At 42.5% G+C, this 17,344-nt stretch overlaps 1 protein-coding gene across 1 annotated transcript in view; it reads left to right on the top strand.

Annotated features, from left to right (window-relative positions):
- Window positions 1-614: 614 nt before the first annotated feature.
- MORC1 (MORC family CW-type zinc finger 1) overlaps window positions 615-17,344 on the top strand; it is a 156,147-nt gene continuing 139,417 nt past the window's right edge. The window contains exons 1-5 of the mRNA XM_048215067.2: window positions 615-679; window positions 4,639-4,692; window positions 6,844-6,878; window positions 13,531-13,599; window positions 16,983-17,073. Of these exons, the coding sequence (XP_048071024.2) occupies window positions 615-679; window positions 4,639-4,692; window positions 6,844-6,878; window positions 13,531-13,599; window positions 16,983-17,073 (314 nt within the window). The remainder of the gene's footprint in view (window positions 680-4,638; window positions 4,693-6,843; window positions 6,879-13,530; window positions 13,600-16,982; window positions 17,074-17,344) is intronic.

Consider the following 17,344-nt stretch of genomic DNA (forward strand, 5'->3'; position numbering starts at 1 on the left):
TGTGTGTGTGCGCACATTTCTTTTCTTTCTTTTTTTTTTTTTTTTTAAGATTTTATTTATTTATTTGCCAGAGAGAGACAGCGAGAGAGGGAACACAAGCAAGGGGAGTGTGAGAGGGAGAAGCAGGTTTCCAGCCGAGCAGGGAGCCTTATGCGGGGCTCTATCCCAGGACCCTGGGATCATGACCTGAGCTGAAGGCAGACGCTTAACGGCTGAGCCACCCAGGCGCCCCTGCGCAATCATTTCTGATCAAATTCTGATCCTAGCCTGGGGCTCCATTTCCCATCTGGGGAATGATAGAACAACTGTGCACAAAGGTGAAATAAATCTCAGGGTGGAAAGAGGAGTCTAGCTCAGATGCCTCATTCTCAAAGAGTGGATGCAAGACGAGGGATAAAGGCTTACCTTGCCAGATAACCCAGGCTGAACTTCACCCTCCAGCCGGCAGGGGGAGCGGGTGTTTGCAGAGCTGGTGTTTTGCACAGCCCGGAGCGTGGGCGGGGACGAGCGCGTGGGCGGGGACGAGCGCGTGGGCGCGCGCGGTCGAGGGCCAGCTCCTGGCAGGTAGGCGGTGGTCGGTGTCTGCGGGGGCTGCGCGGGTCGCATTCGAGGACATGGCAGACAAGTATGCTACTTTGCGGAGGGCCCGGCTTCATCTGGATTTCATCCATGCCAACTCGTAAGTGTCCGGCGAAGCCTGAGCGAGGGAGGGTCCCCGCTAGTGGAGAAGAGTTTGGTCCGTCTCCTAGTGAAATACCCAATTTGGAAAAAAAAAAAAATGAACTTGGTATCATTGGTTCATGGAAATTTTATTTAAAATTTTTGTATAACAAAATAATGAAAAAGTAGTAAAGATAGTATTCTGGACTAGATTGTTTTTAGAGAAAGAGTGCACAGTGTGCTGGAGTTGGGGGGTGCAGAGGGAGAGGGACCGAGAATTTCAAGTAGGCTCCATGCCACTGAGCTTGACATGGGGCTCAGTCTCGACTGAGATCATGACCTGTGCAGAAATCAAGAGTCCCACATCTAACCAGCTGAGCCACCCAGGTGCCCCTATTCTGGGACTAAATTATAAACCTTCTGTTGTTCTAAAATTAATTGCCACCATGTGGTAAGAAGGCCCCACATTTAACAAACTAATCGGGAGTTAGCACAACCGTAATTCTACCAACCTGGGCTATCTCTTGTGATTTCTCTGCCCAGCACACTGACATTTTAAAGATTAAGGTTGCCCTCCAGAGAATAATTTGTATTTATTGATTCCAGCCTCTGTGGCCTGAGTCCTTGCAAAAATGTAGCCTCTCCCAGGGTAGAATGCCCACATTTTCGTTATTGCTAGAGCACCCTGCTGCCCTGTCAGGCCCCGATGCCTTTTGCGGACTCATCAGGTGTTCATTTCAAATGTTCAGCTTGCAGAGGCAGATGACAGAGGTTTCCTGTTCATCTGTCATTTCCAGCACAGCATAGCAGTGGGTGCTGCGGAATTCATACTGCTGTGTTGGTTTTTTGGAGTCTCTGAGTAATTCGGAGTTACTAAAAGTACCGATGCATACAAGGGACGCAGGTTTGAAACCACAGAAACAAAAGCGTAAAGAATGCCGGGCAAGGCCCACCCTGCTGCTTGGGACAAACATGTAATTTTTACAGAACACAAAGTAAAATAGGCAATATTCGGCAGGTGTTTAGGTTTTGTTCTTTTTCTTTTTAAAATCTCTTTAGAGAATAATTTCAAGCTGGAAAGGATGGAACACATTTAAAAGTTAACGGAGAGGAAGACAAATGACGAAATAACAATTTTGAGTAGAGTTTAAGAGAAATTATGGGTGGAGTGCTGGAAGGACTGTGCATTTTATCCTGGGAAACTTCCTCAGCTTCCAGTGTTCTGTCGTTACCACAGCTGTTGCGCCCCAGGCACCTCCTGTCCCAGTGGTCCCCCCTTGCCTGCATCCCATTATCAGTTGGTGGCCCCATAACTTAATAACAAAAGTGACAGCAGTGTGAAGCAACAACAACAAAATCAGATACAAATGGCATCTTCTCAGCTTCTCTGTGAGGAGAGAGATTTTTGTGTGAGAATTCCCTCAGTAAAAGCAGGAGTGATTTTCCTCTCGTTTCACTCCCACGTCCGATTGAACGTCAGATCCCCTTCACCCCGTCTCTAACTCGGGTCTGACTCCTCCCTTCCTCCGCATTGCCACGGCCACTGACTTCACTCCAGACTGGCCGCCGTCTCCCCGTGAGATACTCCGCGTAGCCTCTAAACTGCAGTCTCTGCTTCCCGTTCTTGCTCCCCGATGGTGCATTTTCCTGAGAGCTGCCAGAGTGAGATTTTTATTTTATTTCCTAAAAAAGATTTTATTTATTAGAAAGAGAGAGCACGAGCCGGGGCAGGGGGGAGAGGAGCAGAGGCAGAAGGAGAAGCAGATGCCCCGCTGAGCAGGGAGCCTGATCCGGGGCTCAGTCCCCGGACCCCGAAATCATGACCTGAGCTGAAGGCAGACTCTTCACTGACTGAGCCACCCAGGCTCCCCTCAGAGTGAGATTTTTAAAAAAAGTAAACCAGATATGTCCCTCTTCTTAAAACATGACCGTGGTTTCCGATTCCCTGTAGGGAAGTACAGGGGCGGTGCAGGACGGGCCCCCCTGCGTCTCGCCATGTTTTCCTGTAGTCAGAGCACACTGGCCTCGTTGGCTCCTTTTTGCGTCGGGGTCTTGGCAGCTGCTGCTCTTGCTGCAGACTTTCCACTCTGGCTCTGCAAGGGACTGAGTTCTCCTCAGCCTTCAGGGCTCAATTTAAATGTCTTCTCTGAAGAGAGGCTCTCTCCTGACCACCGTGTCCTCTCCTTACCATTACTTTCCCCCGTCACCCTTCCCTCATAGCATCCAACCATGATCTGCCATATCATCTTTATGTTCGCTTGCTCATATATTTTCTCTATCCGCCCCACTGGCTTGAGGCCCAAGATGGTAAAGACCTTGTCTTTCCACGTTGGCACATGGCGGGCAGTGTATTAAAATCTCGAGTGAAATAGTGTGGAAACTTCTGTGGCATTTCTTGGTCGGAATGACCTCAGTTACTTTCCTGAAGTATTGTTTGTATGTTGAATTTTTGTATATTGAATCATGTGTTTTAAATTCACTAGAAAGTCTTGTGGTTTCAAGTGCCGCTTTTGTCGAGCATATAACCTTCACTTTTGCTCTGTTTTAGGTTTTTATACACTAGATTACTTTTGAGTGAAGGCCATCTTTTTGCAGCAATTGTATTTAGTTATTTTTTTAATTACAAACTTGAAAGCTGACTTGAGTCAAGAGACTCCACATCAGCATGTGTTTAAAGTTTAAAATTCCCCCAAAATGGAGGGGCGTCTGGATGGTACAGTCGGTTAAATGTCCGACTCTTGATTTTGACTCAGTTGTGCTCTCAGTGCCCTGGGATCCAGCCCTGCGTTGGGCTTCCTGCTCAGCAGGAAGTCGGCTTGAGGATTCTCTCCCCCTCTGCCCCTACCCCTGCTCACTAACGTGCGTGTGCCCATTCTCTAAAATAAATAAATAAATAAATATTAAAAATAAACTTTTAGCTAATGTATTGTCCTGTGCCCTGAGGTTTTTGGAATCTCTGAGACATTGCAGACGATCTTTCTTCTGGACAAATGAGCAGATGTTTTTTGATAAATGGGTCTCTCTTGCTTCTGCTACCTGTTTACTAAATATGAAAAGAAAATTGCAGGGGCGCCTGGGTGGCACAGCGGTTAAGCGTCTGCCTTCGGCTCAGGGCGTGATCCCAGCGTTCTGGGATCGAGCCCCACATCAGGCTCTTCCGCTATGAGCCTGCTTCTTCCTCTCCCACTCCCCCTGCTTGTGTTCCCTCTCTCGCTGGCTGTCTCTATCGCTGTCGAATAAATAAATAAAATCTTTAAAAAAAAAAAAAGAAAATTGCAGACTGAATCTTCCCTTAATGCTGTGATAAAGTTGCTGATTGAAATATCCACATCAAAAAATGAAAAGCAAGTATGGGCCCCCGAAGGCAGCCTGATTTCACCCACAGGTGAACATTCAGCCTTCAGAGCGTTGGTAGTGATGGCTGTCTAGTGTGTTCTGTTTCCCAGGACCTAGCACGATGGGGTACAGGGAGGAGTGACCATAGGTAATTCAGAGGAGAAAAGGGCCTGCAGAAAAATAGAGTTTAATGGGGCAAACAGGGGTCCCCTGCCAGCAGCTGTGCCTGCACATGGAGTCTTAAGGCCTTTTGTGTTACCAGGATTTCGTTCAAGATCTTTCAGGAATAATTTGACCTTAAATAATGCAATTTTAATGACAAGTTCTCCAAAAAACACTTGAATAAATGCTTAGAAAGCAATTTTAAAACATCAGAATTTGCTGTAAGTACAGTAAGGTCCTTGAAGTCTTTGTTTTATTGGGAACAGACAGGCTGTTTTGGCAATTGTGTTCTTAGCCTTGGCTTTGTAATGGACCGCATCTACTTCAGAATCTTGACCGTGCTGAGAAAGTTGTTTCTAGAATAAGTCCTTCATTGATTATCTGTCCTGAACTGGAGGACGTTTGTCTGCAAGTATCGGGAAGCTTTTACGCTGATTACAGAGTGCGTTTAACTTTTGGTTTTGCCTCTTTCTTCATCAGCACCACGCACAGTTTCCTCTTTGGAGCGCTGGCCGAGCTGCTGGACAATGCGCGGTAAGGCTCGTCTGTCGACTACCCTGTGTGGTACAAGGGGATTGGCAAAGCAAAAGGGACTTCACACCCAAGGGAGTGACAGAATGTGATCGATAAAGCAATTCTCAGGGCAGCGTCTGTAAACTGGCAGGCTGCTGACAGCCTAGCCTGTTTCCTGTCTGTGTGCCTCAGGGTGAGAGTGTGCATGGGACTTAGAAAGAAAGGAAGGCATTGTTGATAAAGTTAAAGAAACAGGAGGTGCCACGTAAGAAATCCGGGTCCCTTGCCCTCACACTGTCCCCTTTTTTCTTAAACATTAGAAGTAGCAGCGTCGAGGTTGCTCGGTGGGCTCAGGCACATAGCAGGTGCTCTCTTGGGGCTAGTCTGTGCCTTTGTCTCTGCCGTGCCCAGCGGTCCCCACAGCCAGCCTGAATTCCTCAGTTCCTCTGTCTGCGGCAGACATTGGAGTTTGCCAAGGCTTCTCCGATGCTCGTAATTGATATCACACGAAGCTGTTTAATAGACTTACTCAAGATGCTTAGTTGTTCTCATGAAGAAGGTCTTTATAAAGTCCCTGTGTTATTCTAAGAAATAATTTTATATCATTTTATTTAAGTTTGATGGTTTCCTGTGATTGTCAAAATTAAAACTGGAGTATATTAAAAGAATGTTGTAGACAGCAAGAAAAAATGTGGCAGGATAGGAAGAGATGGTTCGGGCCCTCTTCCTGATACGACAGCTGATCAGGGAGAAACGACCGGGGCTAAAGTACAAAGCTTATTATAAAATGTCTTACTATGCTGTAGAGGTGAATGATTTTTCTATGTTTTACTTATCCCATGGCATTTCTCTATGAAGAAACTCTTGGAAAACTTCCATTTGAGGGCGGTGGCATTTACTGAGCACCTATTGTGTGCATGGTATTTTGTATAATGTATAATTATGTAATGGAGATAATGATACTTATGTGTCATGGGATTATGGTAAGGATTAGGAGAGAAGGTTTAAAAATACTTCATTCAGTGCTTATTTGACACACAGAAAATGCTCCAAGAAATGGCAGTAGTCCCTCCAGAATTTCCATAAAGGAAGAGCTTAAAAGGAGCAGTTGGCGAGAGGAAGGAGCTAAGGGGCCAACTTTAAAGGCTTATAGAACAACTCATTGTACCTATTCAGATTTATTTGGTATAGTTTTGGGTTGGAATTGATGGAAGTTTTGGGAGAGACTCAAACATCCCGATTAGAGTCCCAGTGGTGGACTTATTCTGAGCAGCCCTTACACATCCGCTTCTGCATCAGCTAGGACTGCTGTCCTCATGGTCTTCTCCCTTCACATTGAAACCAGGATCTTTTGGCTCTCGTTCTTTTTCTTCTAAAATTTCTACTTAAAAAAATAATTTAAAAAATATACAGTATCTGTGAATTGTAGAGAACTGAGAAAATAATAAGAAAAAGTCATTGGTAATCTCATCACATGGTGGGGGAGATGGTATCAGCATGCTTCTCTGTAAAAGACCAGATAGTAAGTATTTTCCCCTTTGCAGGCCATGTGTTCTCTGTTGAAACTACTCAGCTTTGCCATTGTGGTGTGAAGGCAGCCATAGGCAATATGTAAATGCATGGGCATGCTTGTGTTCCAATAAAACTTTATTTACAAAAATAGTTGGTGGACCACATTTGGCTTTTGGACCATAATTTGCCAACTTCTGGTCTAGAGAAAACCACTGTTTCGATTTCTTACATATATGGACGTGTACATCATATACGTTCTTTAAAAACACATGTAATCTTTTAGTAATCTTTTCATTTTTGGGGGGAACTAAAATATATCATGAAACTCTTCCTGCAATTTATGGATTATTATCCAACTATTTTTTTTATATTCATATACATTTTTGGTGAGCTTTTTGTGTAACTACCACTAAATTCCATCTCCTTTTAAATTTCTGAGTTTCAGGTTTTGAAACATTCTCAAATTATGAGTGATCATAGGTCTTAGTACGTAAATGTAGAGCGAAACATTTTAGTAATTGTTTTGAAGCAATTTAAATGGATTTCTCTATTGTTTGCTATCTGACAATAGGTTATACCTCACATAAGCAATTCAGATTAATGTAATTTTTTAAAACATAATTTCATATTGAAGCAGTGATATTTTTCTATTGTTTCCAGAGATGCAGGAGCTGCAAGACTTGATGTGTTTTCAGGTGAGCATATTTGTTTTCTTCCTTTTATTTTTTCTTCTAATGGGAAAGCCTATAGTTATTTTGCTTTTATTTTATTTCATAAAATCAAAGCACATTTTATAGATTTTTAATGTAATCTAAGTGCTTTGTGAGTACAGTGACCCTTTGGGGAGCCAGGCTGAGAAAAGTGCACTCTGAGAGTGGAATTGTTCACTTGTTAGGGGACCCATTTACAAAATTAGATCTTCCAGGGTTTTGTGAAAGCATCAGAGTGATGTGGAACAGTCAATTTGCCTGCCACAAGAAAACAGTTTTATTTTAAAAAGCACATTAACTTAATGGTTATTCATAATTAAGTATACATCATTCTCAACTTATCACAGTTTTAAAACTTGTAGGTAAATGTGAAGTGTGAACATTTGAGGGCTCTAAAATTCAAACGAGCTGTGTTTTCTTCACTGACTTCATTTTTTAGTCCCCAAATATTTATTGTACTTATTAGTTCATCTCATTAGAATATGATGCAATAGGTTCTGAGATCCCGTCTTGTGTTTAATACTGCCTGGATAAGTGTCTGCAGTGTTGAAACTGATCCCCAACCCTGACTCTGTCAGCTCTTCTGTAAACATTGGCTGTTGGTCACAGGCAAGAGGATATGGTTCACGATGTAAATCTGTATCTATAATTAAAAAGCAACGCAGTTCAACTAAGTTTTTTAAGTGTTTAAGACCCCATGGGGCGCCTGGATGGCTCAGTAGGTGGAGCATCCGACTCTTAATCTCAAGTCTTGATCTCAGGGTTGTGAGTTCAAGCCCCACACTGGGCGTGAAGCATACTTTAAAAAGAAAAAAAGAAAAAGAGGAAAAGAAAAAAAGATCCTGTGTTAGGTGGGTGCTTCTGGTTCATGTGGCAGAGAGACATGGGCATCTCAAGACATCTGAGAAAACACAGTCAATGAATGCTCTTCTTCCCTTTCTACTCTTCAGGTTCTGAAGAGTTTGAGAAATAAAACAAGAGGGTCAGTCTTTATTATTCATTCAAGAATGCTAGTCAGTCTCTATTATTCTAATGTGCTAGCTCTGTTTATCCAAACATGGAGCTTAGTAGGAGAAAGCCAGCAGATTTGCTGCTCATCTCATACCTCAGAATCAGCTGTGGCGTCAGGCTTCCCCTCAACACTGGTCGCCTGGAGCGAGCGGAGCAGAGTCCTGCACTCTGCAGGAGGCTAACTCCCAGGAGGGGACAGGGGAGCTCTGAACTGAGCCTCCCTCAGTGATTCTTCCCTAGATCGCCAGTCTGCTGAGTGAGAAGTGAGTCTAGGGACAGAGAAGCGTCCCTTCACTAATATTGCTGGCACTCCATTCCGCATGGAAAGAAACACCACTAGTGGAGAAGAAGGGGACTTCCTTACAAATCCTATCAGATAGTGTCAAATAGAGTGTTTCTTGCCCAGGACAGACTCAAGGTATGGTAGGAACACAGAGAAAGAATATCTCATATGAAAGAGCTAGGGCCTAAAATACGGATGTGGTTCTTGTCAAGTAGTGTTTAAAAAAAAAAAAAAAAGAAAAACGAGTATCCCTGTCTGAGGAATTATTGTGAGAAAAAGAATGGAAGTAGATCATTTCAGAGATTCACTTATTCAATAATAGTTTATTGAGTGTCTGTCATGAATGAACCAAACAGTCCAGGTGCTAGGGGTAGAGCACGGAGCAACACGTGTGACGAAATATGTGGGTTCAGGAATGTGTGTTCTCATGGGGGAGAGACAGACAATAAGGAAGTGAACAAGTAATACACCAAGGAATCAGAAGTGCTAAAAGGAAAAAAAAAAGTGGGTTAAGAGAACAGAGAGCCTCGGCAGTGTGTACTATTTTTCATGAGGTGAACAGGGAGAGTTTCTCTAACGAGGGGCTGTACCGTCAAAGACCTGAATGAGGTGAGGGAGCGAGCTGTGTGGGTATTTGGAGGAAAAGCAGAGAACAGTGAGTAGGCTAGGTTGACTAAAGCTACTTGTTAGAGTCCAATAGGTGAACACCTTCAATGCCATACTAAGGCTCTTTTTATCGACACTAACCATTGAAGAGTTTTGAGCAGTATCATTCAGCAAATTAGAAATGTGTTCTTTTCTTTTCAAAGAAAGCATGTAGAAGCGTAAATGAAGGGATGGCATGGGTGTGGGGCTATGGAAATGACCTACGAAAGATTTCTTGAGAATTTGAACTAGGGCAGTCAGTGGTCCTAGAAATAGAGAAGGGGAAAAGAGTTAAGTTGCATTTCATTCAGAGCACGCATATATATATTTTTTAAAGATTTTATTTATTTATGTGAGAGAGTGAGTGAGCATGGGGGGGACAGAGGAAGAGGGAGAAGCAGGCTCCCCACTGAGCAGGGAGCCTGACTTGGGCTTGATCCCAGGACTCTGGGATCATGACCTGAGCTGAAGGCAGACACTCAACTGACTTAGCCACCCAGGTGCCCCCAGAGCACACGTATTATTGATGAAGGGTTGAAGGGTTGAGAAGAATGATCCAGAATCACAAAATACAACAAATGTCATTGAAATTCACACGCTTTATTCTTTGGGGTTTGTGGCAGGACACCAGCAAGGCATGACGGTACTCATTTCCCCAACTTTCTTTAGCACTTGACATACACACACACACACACACACACGCACTCACCCGTACACACACAGTCTTTTGCCATTTGAGTTCAAAATGGCACTTCTTTCTTTAGGTTATGTGTTTTGTGAAAAACCGAACTTATGATTTTTGGTGTTAAATTACCTATTCATAAAAAAAAGTACCTATTCATGTTATGAAGTTTTTTATTGCAGCAAATCACAATATGGCTATCAGCGCAGCAAGCTGATTTGTCTTAAAAAAAATAATAAACCAGGGTCAGGGCTTATGCAGCAATAGATACAATTGATATGGGGATAAATAATTAATCTAAGCATAGGGCTAGTTTTCAAGTTATTTAATGAGGTCCTGGAATTACTTTCCAATCATTAATTTTCTTCAGGTAACTTGAGGGAGCACTATAAAATTAAACATGCTTAATAAATAAATAAAACTAAACATGTTTAGCCATTGTTGTTTTATCTGTTCATGTGTATTGGTTCTAGTAAACATGGATTTGCATTCAATACTCTTTTTTTTTTTTAGTGCTTACCAAGTTCTAGGCTCTGGGTTAAGTGCTGAGTACACACAGTGCCTGCTTTTAAGAAATTGGCATCCTAGTGTGGGGGGGGCAGGGGAGGGGGGGTCTGTAGAAAATACATTGTATATCTTCACTTTTATGGGTGGAGGGCTCTTAGCTTTCACCATATCTCTGAGGCAACTGTGTTCCAAAAAATAAGAGCCAGTAGTTTGAAAGAGAAAGAGATACACGAGCAGGTGAGAAACACTACAAAGAAAATATGCATTACAGGCACCTGATGATGTGTAGGAACGAAGAAGGTGTCCGAGAAGGGACCTTACACGAACTAAAGACCTAAAGGGGAAATAGGCCTCCGCCCGGTGAATCAGGAGTGGAAATGGAAAAGGGGCGGTATGTGCAGGGGCTTGAATCTGGAGAGAACATAGAGCACCAACGGAGTTGCAAAAACGTTTGAGATTCAAGAGTGGTTAAAGAGAATATTGGCACGGAAGTAGAAGGCTGCAGTTTGGGTGTGGGGAGGGAGTGACAAGAGGTGAGCTTGGAGAGTATATTCATCAGGGTTCTTCAGAGAAGCAGAACCAGTAGGAGGGAGCTGAATGGACAGACAGGTAGACAGATAGATGGACAGATATGATCTGCCTCCTTCCCCCCACTCTAGATATGTATGTGTATTTCTATATCAATTTATACATCTGTATTTGTCTACATTTATAGATATTGATAGAGAGTTGGGGGAGTGAGAGGGAGGGATTTTAAGGCATTGGCTCACATGATTGTGAGGGCTGGCACGTCTGAAATCTGAAGGGCATTTGGCAGGTTAGAAATCCACCTAAGGGTTGATGTTGCAGTCTCAAATTCTAAATCTTTAGGGTAGGCCAACAGCCTGGAAACTCAAGTGCAATTTCTGAGTTGCAGTCTTGACACAGAAAATTGCTTCTCTGGGGAACCTCAGTCTTTGCCTTTAAGGCCTTCAACTGATTAGATGAGGCTCACCCACACTGTAGAAGTTATTTGCTTTACTTAAAGTCAACTGATTGTAAATGTTAATTATATCCACACATGTTTTCAGAGCAACATCTAGACTAATATTTGACCAAACAGCTGGGTACCAGAGCTTAACCATGTTGACACATAAAATTAATTGTGAAATTCACACTGGTCTGCGCTCTGCTTTTAGTGGGAGCAGGAAGTGAGGCAGCTGTTGCTGTAATGCAGAAGAGAGAGGATGGTTTCTTGAGCTAAGGCAGTGTCATGGTGATGGAGAAAGTAGTCAAACTTGAGAGGCATTAAGGAGGTGGAATTGAGGAGACGTATGGCAATCCTGAGGTTTTGACTTGGGCAGCTGAGGTCTAAGGGCAGAGTGATGGCCATTTATTGAATAGAAAACGTCAGAAGGAGAAGTAAGTCTGATGAGGGAAAAGGTTCTGGGGTTTGTTTTGGGCATGCATATTTAACAGATAATAGAAATTTATCTGGAATCCTTAGTTTTAAAGGATTGAAATAAACAAGGCCAAGCTTCAGGGTGGAGAGTAGGGCAATATTACATTTCGAGGCTATGATTGTTCGTAGTCCTTCATTAGGGTTTATAGGAAAAGTAAGCGTTGTATACGTCTCTTGGGAATTTTGAATCTTTCCCACCTATTCACCAAAGAAATGCCCTTCTTTCTGCAAGCTCCTCGCATGAGAACTTTATTCCAAGAGCTGCAAAATCAGTTGTGTCCACGCAGAGCCACCTGAGGTTTGGATCAGGTGGTTCCTGGTGCTGATACACAGTATGATAATTGAGGGGGATGTTTATTTCCGAGCCTCACCCAAGACCAATTAATTCAGAGTTTCTCCATGTGATTAAAATGTTCAGCCATGGTTGGGAACTACCGCACTGTGCAAAGGACTCCACAAGAGTTGGTTTCCCTTTGTTGAACAGTGGAGAATATCATCCTTGGTCAGAGGGGGCGTTGCCCAGAGCAAAGACCTAATGTGGGGGAGGAATATCCTGATACAGGAGTTGCGGTCAGCACTCCAGAGGACCAGGCAGAGAGAGGAACTGGGAAAATGAGATGGTAGGGAAGATCCAAAGTGTTAATAGACTGGAAGGGAATTGGTGGGGGTGGTAGGGGATTAGTATGGGCATGTGACCATAAAATTTTGAACCCGGAAAGCTTAGGTACGTATTTTAGATATTTATTTGTAGATTATCTTGAACATTATTTAATTTTTAAAATGTAAATTAGGGGTGACCGTTGAACACAGAGTTGACTTAACAAATGTGCTACAACTGAATCATACATAGGTATAGAGTTAGCAAATCTGTGGCTGCCTGCGGTTGGGGTGGGGGGTGGTCATGGAAGGGGGCAGAAGGCAGAGACTGTAGAGTGACCTGAGGAAACATCTGAGGTGATGGGTATGTTCGCTACCTTGATTGTGATGGTGATTTCATGGGTCTGTACATATGCCACAGTTCATCACATTGTACACTTACACATAAGCAGTTTTTTTGTGTGCAAGCTATTTCTCAAGCTATTATCAGAGAGAGAGAGAGAGATGTGGTAGACATCGTATATCCAAATGTTGAAATTATTCTCAGAGCCAGATCACAAACCGAGAATTAACATTAGTCTCATTAGTTTTAGTTACCCCTTTCCATTTTATTTATTTATTTATTTATTTATTTATTTATTTATTTATTTTTATTTTTATTTTAAAAGATTTTATTTATTTATTTGACAGAGATAGAGACAGCCAGCAAGAGAGGGAACACAAGCAGGGGGAGTGGGAGAGGAAGAAGCAAGCTCATAGCGGAGGAGACTGATGCGGGGCTCGATCCCATAACGCGGGGATCACGCCCTGAGCCGAAGGCAGACGCTTAACCGCTGTGCCACCCAGGCGCCCCATTTCCATTTTTTTTTAAACAAGAGATTATTTTCTGTTATCTTAATGATATTTTTTAATCACCAAAATTGATTCCAAATAACTTATTTTCAAAAATCAAATGCATTTTCAAGAGGCAAATATTTGCTGCCGTTAAGAAGCGCACATAAATGGCTCTTAGGGCATTAACTACTTAGAGGAGAGCCTGCGGAATTTAATGAGAACGCCCGGACTGACTTCAGAATTAGTGCCTTGGCGGAAGGGCACAGAGGTAAATCAGTGGGACAGAGGGATCCTGGGGTCACATCACCATCTCCCTTTATTCCTGCCCCCAGGATGGAAAATACCTGAAGTTTAAAGGCCAGTCGGATTCCAGAGCACGGCTTGCCCCACTGTATACATAATTTATTAACGTGTAGATGTTTTATGTTACTTTAAAGCCTTCTTGGTGCATGACTGTCCTCCCCCTGCAGTGTCCTGTGAAACTAGCCAAGACACCTTTCTGAGCGCCATCATTGTGCCCCAACTCTGTCACTCGGCAGCTGCCTTTGAGGAGGACAGATAATGATGTAAGCAGCATGACTTTCTAATGAACAAATTAAGGCCAATATTTATTAGTAATAACTGCTTTCTCTTACAGTGGATAATGAAAAACTGCAGGGTGGATTCATGTTGTGCTTCCTGGATGATGGATGTGGTATGAGCCCTGGTAAGTTAATTTTCCAGATACCTAACTGGCAGTTCGGGGAAACAGTCAGAAAACCCATAAAATAAATAAAAATAAATTGAGCTATCTATGCAAAAACAGGTATGGAGCTATTAAGGGAAAATAAACCCCAGACTTAACATATTGTTGAACTTTCTAGATTTAAACATTCCAGCTGACAGAGTGAATTCATTGTAATCATCTAAGCCAAGACAAAAAGGGAATGTAGATAAATATTGCAAGAGAATGAAATGCAGAAGGTATGATTACTTGTGAGAAAATGCATCTGGGAATGAATGGAAAAGGCGGGTAACTGGATGGATTTTGAGAGTGTTTGAGCCCGCCCTCCGGGTGTTGCTTGCAAGAGCCCCGAGGCAGTTTCCAGTGCCTTCAGGCTATTTTTAATTTTCTGCTTAACCTTGAGGAAGAGGTTACCTCTCCTTGTTTTTAGCCGTTTGTTTTTTCTCTGCGTGTTCAAAGGTTTAGTAGCTTCAGTCAACTATTCTCACCATAATGAATACATCTACAGTTCATTGCATGATTTTTTTGTTTGGTACCTTCAAGGCTAGCCCAAACGCAACACACAGTAGGTGCACAATACCAGTTTGCTGTGAAATTAAATTGTTATTCCCTCTGATAAGGGCTTTGAGTCATTTGGGATAGCTTATCCCTGAATTCTTGTTTAACACTTGTCTATGTCCCACAAGACCAGGTTTTTGACCACTAGGTTAAAAAAATCAAGAGGGGAGTTCAAATAATAGGGAACAGTTCTGGTCTGTTCTACACCAGCGGAAAGGATGCTTGGCACTGCTGGAAGCTCAGAATACAAAGTAAAGCGTTATCTTCTTGCTAGTCTCTGAAGTACTCCTTTGGTATGAATAGTCAAAGATTATTAGCAAGTTTAGAAAATGCTCAGATATCTTACTCAGGTCTCGTTCTGACTTTGTCGGGGTAATTTTGACTTTTCCAGATGATTTTGACTCAATGTATTGTTGGTTCCTAAGTGTTTAAATAAGAGAAAGAAGAGTTTGTGAGAAAATTAAGATGAAAAACAGTTTTGTTTTTCAGTTCTAGGTTGACCTTAGTTAAGTTCATTTTCCTGAATTCTTAAGTAACAGAATATATGATATATTCTAAGGTACTTCCTTAAAAAAGAGAAAAAAGAAAAAGAAACACGTCCTTTTATAATACGGCCATGAGCAAAATGATGAAAACACAGAAAAGTGGCAAATATTCAGATCTTCAGAAGGAACTCACACTTCAATTGACATATACAGGACTATTTTTAAAAGCCCACTAGTGTTGAGAGAGCAATTCTGTGTTAATATTGATTGGAAATCGGGGTGCCTGAATAGCTCAGTCAGTTAAGTGTCTGCCATTGGCTCAGGTCATGATCCCAGGGTCTTGGGATCGAGCCCCGTGTCAGGCTCCCTGTTTAGTGGGGAGTCTGCTTCTCCCTCAAGTAATAAGTTAGAAGAAAGAGTTTATCTGATGACTGAAAATATAATCTATCTGTGGCCCAAACTGAGTTAAGTCAGCCTTGACCCAGAGGGTGACTACAGGAATTTCCACATTCTTGGCTTCCAGTCTTGCCCCATCACGGTCCATTCCTAACACAGCGATCCCAAGGATATTTGTTTTTTGTTTTAATATAAAGCACCTCAGGGGCGCCTGGGTGGCTCAGTTAGTTAAGCATCTACTTTCGGCTCAGGTCATGATCCCAGGGTCCTGGGATCGAGCCCTGCATTGGGCTCCCTGCTCAGCGGGGAGAGTCTGCTTCTCTTTCTCCCTCTGCTGCTCCCCCTGCTCGTGTGCTCACTTGCTCTCTGTCAAATAAATAAATAAAATCTTTAAAAAAAAAAGATACCTATAAATAAATCACCTCATATCCTTCCCCTGTTTAAAACCCTTAGTGGTTTTTCAATACTCGGATATGATTTGTACTCCCCAATAATGCTTTGTTTCTTGCGTTATTTGGCCTTTGTCCACCTCTTTGACCATTTCTCATGGCGCTCACTCCCTTGCTTATTACACTCCAGCCACACCTGCTGGCCCTTCATATGGAGCTCATCTCAGATGTCACCTTACGAAAGAGGCCTTCCCTGATCATTCTCTCTGAGGGCCATGCCACACTCCTGTTAATTCTCTATCACATTACCCTGGTTTTATTTTCTTCACTTAATGCTCTTAGAAATTATCTCGTGTATTTGTTTCTAATCTGTTTCTTCTGCCATGACATAAAGTTGTTGTGGGCAGGGGTCATGTCAGTGTTCTATACCTGTGCCCAGAACTCCGGCCACCATATGTGGCAGTCTGTGAAAACCACGGAATATGGTCTCTGACAACCTTGAATTGTTATCCTTATGGTAGTATTCATCGGCTATTTCATCTTGGGTGCGTTACATATACTCTTTGAATGTAAATTTCCTTATCCATATGCAGATCATCATAATAATATCTACTATGTAGGTTCATTATAAATATTACATAGTGCATGTAAAGTATATGATACGGTCCTTAGCATATACTAAACAGTAAATGGTTGCTAATATTGTTATTATGGGTACCCTCACCTAATACGCAATCCCTTATAAGAACATGTGATAGAATGTCCAGTTGGCTTCAGAGAAGCAGAGTGTCTGGTAGCCCTAACACACCATACATCAGGTGTGCATGTCTGCACACAGACTGACACAGGTCTTCGGGACACTTCCAGAGCATGTATTCAGGTAGGCCAATTGGGAGACCCATTTCTATCTTTCGCTGTGTGCCTAGGAGCATTCTGGTTTCTGGAAATATGTATATTTTGAAGTTCAGATGATTCTTCTCTAGAATTCCAGAATGCCCTGGAGAGATCTGGAGAATGACTCTGAGAGTCTGGAGCAGGTGGCCCTTCTTGCCCAGGGAGAGTTAGACCAGAAGCCATTCTGCCCTGCTCAGTCTTCCATGGAGCTGGCTAAGGGCCAAATTCATGGAAAATGACTAGTGGTACAAATAATTATAACACATATGATTTACTGGCACTTATCAAGTGGCATGTATTCTGTTCAGGGTTTCACAAACAGAGGACCTCATTTAATGTATTTGTCTTCATCCACAACTCTATGATTTAGGTCTTAGTAGTTCCCTTTTAGAGATGAGGAAGTTAAGACTCAGAGTTTAAACTCTTTTTACCCAGGGCCTTATGGCTAGTTCTGTCTGACCTCCTTCGGTATATTATGGTTAAGATCCTGGTCAGAGATCATGGAGCCTGTCCCTGGGCTGACCCAAGAGGTATCAGTTTGTCCTAATGTCCTGAGAGATGTGTGACATCCTGACAACTGGACCTGTGGCCGGTGTCAGTGACTCATAATTTCTAACCACCAAAATGTCTTTGTCAATTATAGAGGAAGCTTCGGATATCATTTACTTTGGAACATCCAAAAAACGGTCATCAACCTTGAAGTTTATTGGGCAATATGGTAATGGTCTGAAAAGGTGAGAAATTTTTTTCCTTTAAGGCATGTATTACTGATACTGGGCTCAATGTTTATTTAAAGGCAGTCTCATGCAGAATAATCTAGGTTTCTAAAGCTTACAACATATATATAAACTTGAGAGTCTTACCTTGTTTTGGGATTTCCATACCGATAACTGACTTGGATATTTACAACATTTGTAAATTTAATTCTCAGGGGATGAATGGTCTCTCAGGAATGGAAGCAGAAGCCCTTAACTTCAGAGCTTCCTCGACTCTCCACGTTCTCTT

The sequence above is a fragment of the Ursus arctos genome, unplaced genomic scaffold (assembly GCF_023065955.2).
Source record: "Ursus arctos isolate Adak ecotype North America unplaced genomic scaffold, UrsArc2.0 scaffold_4, whole genome shotgun sequence".
Lineage (NCBI taxonomy): Eukaryota > Metazoa > Chordata > Mammalia > Carnivora > Ursidae > Ursus > Ursus arctos.